Here is a 7,820-nt window from a genome sequence, read left to right as displayed (position 1 = left end):
ACCAACTAATATAGCCTTCACTCCCAAACCCTGCATCACCAACAGCATTATTAGGGGTGGGGGAAAAAATCGATACACCATAGTATCGCGATGTTTTGCCTGACGATATTGTATCGATATATGGGGGGGGGGGGGGGGAATGCAGGCCATGCCATGCCAGGCCACCGGGCACCCGCCCCGAAGCGCCTGATGTTGCAGTCCGCGCCTGCAGTGGCGTATTGAGTCCAGAGAAGCTTAATAATGTAGCCTACGTGTGGGGCAAAAACAAAACAAAACAAAACAAAAAAACTGCATGTTTTACTTCCGGTGAGGTCAAGGAAAAGGTAGGAAAAGGAGTTCGACGATACATCGAAACATCGCAATATTCAATATATCGCAGTACTAGAATATCGCAACATCGCAATACTATCGTATCGTGACTCAAGTATCGGCACAAGCCAAGATGAGTGAAGCAGATCACCGATGTGGAAAAACGACTTGAAGTCTGGTCGGGGGAAAAGAAGGGAACAGAGGAAAGGAAGAAAGAGAGGATACAGGGGAGGAGTGGAAATGGCACAAAGGGAGAGAGACACAAAGAGATGGCGTGGGGGGGGGAGGGCAGGGACCCGGGGGGTTGGCATCGCGGCCGCCGTCGGTGCCAACCGAGGTCGTAAGCGCGGCGACGGGTGGGGGGTCGGGCCTTTGTTGACGCCAAGGTCTTTCCCGTGGAGAAGGTCGAGCCGGGGTTCTCGGGAAGTCGATAAGCCAGAGGGACGACGGAGGAACGGGGACCTTACAGCTCGAGCAGCAAGGTGACAAGTTCAGCTCCATCCTAGCCTTTTGTGCTGTCGCTTCCTTCATGTGTGAACAACTGTGACTGTAAAAAGAATGACTTGTGCTCCCAGCCTCCCACGAGGGACCACTCCAAGAGTTCACTTGTAAAACCATGTGTAAAAAAAACACACACAAGAACTAGCACACGTTCAGCATTGTCCTCCAGCAAAGGGGGGGACTATGCTGCGCTTAGTTAGTGTTTTTTTAGTTTGTTAAGTTTGTTAGTCACACTGTAACGTTGACTTTGTGCCTCTAGTGGGCGCCATCGACAATGAACGGGGACTCGGTGGTAAAACCATACAGTTGAAGTTCTCGTAAGGAACATAATTGTCTACACATTTGGAGACATCAGCCAGAGAACCATGGCCTCAGATTTAGAGGTGCCGTATTGTATCTTATTTCTTCTAAATTGCATTTCTAATAATCATATTTATTATTATTATTATTATTATTATTAACACATTCACTGCCAGCCTTTTTTTTTTTACTGTAGGTAGCTTTTGCCAGAGGGTTTTTTTGAGGATTCTGGCTCATTTTACAAGAGCCAAGGATAATTTTCTGCTTGGAGTTTGTCAACACAAAGTTCACAAAAGTACTAATAGAATGTGTGCTTTCTCTGTCTAAAAGAGTTAGTTTGTAGAGTTAGTAGTTATGTAGATATTAGCCGTTGAGTACAGCATGGTTTCAGCGTCTGAGACAAAAAGCTGAGATAATCGCAGTTTTGTGAAATTCAATATCAAACAGTCACTTTAACCATTTATTTTTGGCATCAGTGAGACATCAGACATAAACAATATAGTTCTGAACAGTAATTTCCTCCATAGCAGCACCCGCACCCCCTCTCCTTACAACTCCTCCCTCCGTGGGCGTGTCTCCGTGTTTGTCAGTCACAAGCCAGTCTCTCCTGCCTGTCTGAAGCAGTGAGCAGCAGCCTCTCTCTGGCGGTCCCTCGTCGGCGAGCGTGGATGTGGCTTAATCCGTTCTTGGATTTTCGGTTGAGAGCTTTGACGAAGCCTTGTGTGACTCTAGGCTTATGCTGCGCGCTTCAAAGTGTGCTTTCCACCCAGTCCACCTGTGGAAGCCCCCACCGCCGTGCGCCCGTGTGAAAGGTTTTCGCCTACAGTATGAGAATGAGGCTCGTTCGCTTCTGGGTCCTCGGTTGAGCTCAGCTGGAATGCGTGCGTTTCTGGCCAAACAACACTCAATAGTCTGAGCACCGTCGCCACTCAGTGGGTCGGCGGAATGGATTGCACACGCCCGGCGGCTCTAACAGTATAATAGAAGATGCAAAAGGGCCAGATCAATGATCCACCGTCAAAAAAAAAAAAACGATTTTTTTGACGTATCCATACGTCGCTGGCAGTTAACGGTTGGATTCTGCTTGACGTATGCATACGTCGCTGGCAGTTAACGTGTTAATAGCCTAGAAAGGTGATCTTACTATTCAAGTATTGGAGGAAACAAGTCATTTGATGTAATTTACTCCTTGCTGACATTTCCAGGAGAAAGGGCTGATTGTGGACAAGGGAACCCCATTTTTCACCTCAACTATGATTGCTGCCTACAGGTGGATTTGAGGTTTATACGTGTAAAAGTTCAAAAGTGCACACTGATGATGCAGAGACAGGGCACATGTCAAACTAGTTGGGAGGGACAGCACAGCACTGGTGCAAGGAGTTTGAATTGAAGACTTTTAAAAAGTCCAACAAGGTCAAATCAGCCTCTGAAAAAGTCAGCGCAGCAGCGTGTTCAGACAGTGTTGAGACTGGCCCAGCTGTTATGTGAACTACGTGGAGTTCGTGCCACTATGAATCCATCGTGCTGACGTAAGACGTGGGGTCTGACGACGTCAGACTATCCGCGGGTGTATGTGTCACTTCACTAGTGCCACATGCACATGTATCGGAGGAAGCATTTGCTAGTCTACGGCTCTCCCCAGATCGGCAGAGGGGGGGTTTAATAGGTCACACCGACCTATTAAAGTTTTCCGCTGCCATCGAGTTTACTTACAAAGTCGATGCAAACGAGCGATTGAGCGTATATTCGCCCGGGAGAAAAATCGTTGGGCGTCCGAGCGACAGAGACAGAGCGATAGGGCGAAAATTTGCTCGTCGCCCGAGATGAAACATCCCAACTCGAGCGAAATTTCGCTGCCAACAGTCGCTTGCTGCTTAACGCTGATTGGCTGCCGGAGTATTCATTCATTCTTGCATCGGGGGAAAACACAGTTGTCTTGTTTGCGTTTTCATCATGTCTAACGTTAGAGCTGTGTGCTGCTTGTTTCTTGACAGTAGCTGTGTTTCCATTACAGTTTTTCGCAAAATAATTGCGATATTTCTACAACTTCGACAATGTACAATTGCGACTTGTAGGCGTTTCCATTGAAGTTGAGTTTCGTCACCTGAACGCAATTCCCATTAGCCTACCAGCAGCTGCCTGCCACAGTGGATCTGCCCCATATCCCGTCCCCTGCATGCTCAAATCCAACCAATGGTCAATGCAAATCACAACATGAAGTTACAACACATATAAACGAGCCTGATTATCAATTCAAAATAAAATTAGTTGCAAAATGTTGCTGGCTGCGGTGAATGCAGTGAGCGCGACAGGCAGAGGAAAAAAGTCTAATAGCCTAATAGCCTACAACTGGTCCGATTTAGAGATGGAGGGGGGAAAAGGCTGATTTGGTCAATAATCACAATTTTGTGTAGCTATTATAATTATAACACTGCACCTGAAACGTGTGTAATGTATTACTCACAGTCACTGTATTCACTTCAGTCAGGAGCACGCACCGCACCGGTGTGTGCTTGCTTTTCATCCCTTATCTCGCGCTGTGCCAAATGCGCGCACACAGGCAGCCTGTCACCATGGACCGATTTCTGCCATTAAACATTATCTATTTTATATTTATTTTGCATAACACTCGTCTTTCTGCTAGCGTTGCTTCAAAGTTTTCCATTGCTGCGGAGGTTTTGCCACGGCTTATCGAACCGTTTCTTCCTCATTTTTCGCTGCTTTTCCAAAGCAGAATGGGTCACATGACGTGCTAATGCGAAAAAACTGTTTCCATTACACTTTTGCGATAAACTGCTATATCGACACGTCTGAAAAACCACCTCATGAGAGCGCAAAAACGTTTTGCGATATTTGGGAGGTTTTTCGAAATTTACGTGTTTCCATTACCCAATTTCTATTGCGATATTTAGATTTTGCGCATTTATGAGGGTAATGGAAACACGACTAGTGAAGATCTCTCTCTCTCGAAGCTCGCTGCACCCCGCCCACATCTATCAGCGGGCCGACACAGGTGCTGCCAATTGTGCACAAATAGTCTCTCCCTCTCTCCGAGCTCTGAGTATGAACACCTCGGCCCGAGGGCCGCTCCCGGTTTGCGGAGCGCGATTTAAACACAGCGACAGAGTGATTCCAAAGGGTTGAATCGAGCGACAGGGAGAAAAATAAATATCTCGGTGTGAACACAGCTTAACAAGGAATTGGCCATCACACGTCCATCTTGGTAGGAAAATAACAGGTGATTGTAATAAATGAACATGATATTACAGTCAAATGACAAACACAGCCAATGAGCTGTGTATATTGTTAAGTGCCATATTGGTAGGAAAGTTATGTGACATCATGTAAATAAATACTATGAATAGTTGGGATACTTTCTCATGTGTGTGTGTGCGTGTGTGCGTGCGTGACTGGGTGCGTGTGTATGTTTCTGCGTGCGGCCATCGTTCTCTCACATCCTCCTCGTCCTCTTCATCCTCCACGTCCAGGATGCCGGAGTCCTGTTCTGACACTGGACTGCCTCCCTGTCCGTCGCTCTCTGTCCCCGCCCCCAACGTCGTCTCCTTCCTGCCGCGGCGGCCAATCAGGGCCCTCGGCTGCGTGGAGTCCAGCGAGCGCTGCAGCTGGGCCTGGAACAAACGCACAACATATTAAGAATCTACAGAGTTCATCTCTCTTCAAAGGGAAAAAAAACCCACACGCTGTTAGGTACAGTTTCATCAATCTGAGATGTTCGGTGGATTCCAGAGTTGTAATTTGCTTTTTGGGGAACCCGCTTTCCTTCAACCTCGTCTACTTCTACTGCAGTTAGTGATTTCCTACATTTCCCAGAATGCTTAGAGACGAGCCCAAGAGAAGGAGCATGAACCTGTTGCTTTCAGCTCTTGGTTATATGTGTAGGTGGAGAGAGACAGAGAGAGTGCACACTCAGGCTGGCTCAGTGGTTAGCACTGCTGCCTCAGCCTCCCAACAACAAGGTCCCGGGTTCGAACCCCTGGTCCGTCCCGGGTCCTTTCTTTGTGGATTTTGCATGTTCTCCACGTGTTCGTGTGGGTTTTCTACCACCATCAAAGACATGTAGGTTAGGGTTAATAATACTGCTGTCAGTGCCCCTGACCAAGACATCTGTCTCTCTGCCGCATTGCATCCTGGTCTCTCTCCTGCTCCTGTGGGTGGAGAAACGTCTACGATGGAACTCTCCCCGTGTGATTGGTGCAAAATGGCGGCTCTAGGAAGAAGCCCACTTTTGTCCCAGAAATGTAAAGTACGACAAAAAAAAAATCTTTAACACTCTTAACACATTCACTGCCAGCCGTTTTTCAAAACTGTAGTTAGCTTCTGCCAGAGGGTTTTTTTGAGGATTCTGGCTCATCTTTCAAGAGCCGAGGATTCGTTTCTGTTAGGATTTTGTGAACACACAATATCTCAAAAGAACTAATAGAATGTGTGCTTTCTCTGTCTAAAAGAGTTAGTTTGTAGAGTTAGTAGTTATGTAAGCATTAGCAGTTGAATACAGCATGGTTTCAGCGTCTGTAAATTTATTCTGAGATAAACGGCTTTTTGTGAAATTCGATAGAACAGTCACTTTAACCATTCATTTTTGGCATCAGTAAGACGTCAGACATCTAAACAATAGTTTTGAACAGTAATTTCCTCCATAACAGCAGGAAACACCCCTCTCCTTCAAACTCCTCCCTCCGTGTGTGTTCTTCTTGGCTGCAGCGGGCGTGTCACAAGCTCGTTGCTGCTGCTGCTGTAACCTCGCGTCACCAGGCTCACTGCTTTGCTGCTGCTGTGCCTGTCTGCCTGTCTGCCTGGCGGCCGCTGGGCAAGTCTGGATGGATGGGCTCGCTCGTTTCTTGGGGTTCTGAGAGCTTTGATGAAGCTTTTGCGATTCTGGTCTTATTTATGCTGCGCAAATTTGCAAAACCCCACCGCCAGCTCCCAAGCGCGAAAGCGTTTTCGCCAATCCATTTTCATGAGAATGGCTTCCTCACACTGCTTTTTGCTTGCCTTCCTCTAGAATGGAGAGCACTGTCGCCACTTAGTGGGTCGGTGGAATGGGTTGTACACGTTCGGTCGCTCCAATATTTTTATAGGAGACGTGGGGGGCATTGATCCACGTAGCACCGTCAAAAAAAAAAAATTTTTTTTTTGACGTCTCAACTCGTCATTGGCAGTGAACCGTTGGAATTTTTTTGACGAGTCAACTCGCCATTGGCAGTGAACGTGTTAAAGTGTTTTAGGTTGTATTTCTCCTTAAACGCCTCTGTCCTCTTACTTCAGCAAACCACCCTCATGAGAACATCCTAAACTAATCCTAGAAGGCAAACTAGGAGTAACGGCTGATTCCTGCCAAGTGGAAACAGACATTTCCCTGATTCCTGAACACCTTTTTGAGAGTGTATTTATTATTTAGAAAATCTATCATTTTTTTATTATTATTATTATTATTATTATTATTATTATTATTATTATTATTATTATTATTATATCATTTAGAAAATCTTAGACATTATCAACAGAGTGGTGAGGTCACGCGAGGTCAACAGAGTGGTGAGGTCACACGAGGAGAAAACCACCACTCCTACTCCCATGACAACATCAGGAGTTCCTTCAGACGACCTTTAGGAGCTACCAAAGAAGCTAAGAACATCACGAGTTCCTTCAGACGACCTTTAAGAGGGAGCTACCAAAGAAGCTAAGAACATCACGAGTTCCTTCAGATGACCTTTAAGAGGGAGCTACCAAAGAAGCTAAGAACATCACGAGTTCCTTCAGACGACCTTTAAGAGGGAGCTACCAAAGAAGCTAAGAACATCACGAGTTCCTTCAGACGACCTTTAAGAGGGAGCTACCAAAGAAGCTAAGAACATCACGAGTTCCTTCAGACGACCTTTAAGAGGGAGCTACCAAAGAAGCTAAGAACATCACGAGTTCCTTCAGACGACCTTTAAGAGGGAGCTACCAAAGAAGCTAAGAACATCACGAGTTCCTTCAGACGACCTTTAAGAGGGAGCTACCAAAGAAGCTAAGAACATCACGAGTTCCTTCAGACGACCTTTAAGAGGGAGCTACCAAAGAAGCTAAGAACATCACGAGTTCCTTCAGACGACCTTTAAGAGGGAGCTACCAAAGAAGCTAAGAATATCCTTTTCTTTCACAACAGGGAAAATAGCAAGACAGGATGGGAAGACCAGGAAGGATGGAGAATGAATAAATCTGAAAACAAAAGCACATCAAATAACTGCTGAAGACCTAAAAGCAGAGAGAAGGACTGTTTGCATTTGCACTTTATGTATTTGCTTAATCTAAGTTTAAATGTATGGTAATGTAATAGAATACATATAAGGGTGATATTGTGTCTATACAGCTTGTTGAATTGCTTGTTAATTGACTGAAAAGTTAAATTAGAGAGGGGAAAAACAGGGATCATGAGACAACTTAAATTGACACTCTAAAAAGAACGGAGGTGCGTTGTCTAACATGAATGATGATGTCAATACATTTTCCAGAGATTATTCTAGCTGACTGCCAAAAAGGTAAAGAGTATTATAGGAAAATCTGCGGCAGAGATTAAACTAGTTGTGTGACCAGGAATAGTCAAAGTATAAAAACTGTAATCTCCCGTTAGAAATGAATGGGGGGAAAAGTTATTTTAAAAAAAACGTGATAAATCACTTTCCTGAAAAGGTTGGCCAATCCGAAGC

General features: G+C 45.5%; 1 protein-coding gene across 1 annotated transcript in view; it reads right to left on the bottom strand.

Moving 5' to 3' along the window:
* The window catches only part of LOC310779533 (exocyst complex component 6B-like), a gene marked incomplete at both ends in the record, with an annotated part of 81,181 nt that overhangs the window by 6,342 nt on the left and 67,019 nt on the right, over positions 1 to 7,820 (bottom strand). The window contains one exon of the mRNA XM_083640059.1: positions 4,566 to 4,739. Within this exon, the coding sequence (XP_083496185.1) occupies positions 4,566 to 4,739 (174 nt within the window). The remainder of the gene's footprint in view (positions 1 to 4,565; positions 4,740 to 7,820) is intronic.

The sequence above is a fragment of the Poromitra crassiceps genome (assembly GCF_964638095.1).
Source record: "Poromitra crassiceps genome assembly, chromosome: 7".
Classification (NCBI taxonomy): domain Eukaryota; kingdom Metazoa; phylum Chordata; class Actinopteri; order Beryciformes; family Melamphaidae; genus Poromitra; species Poromitra crassiceps.
The sequence above is the reverse complement of the archived record's forward strand: the minus strand, read 5'-3'. Positions and strand labels throughout refer to the sequence as shown.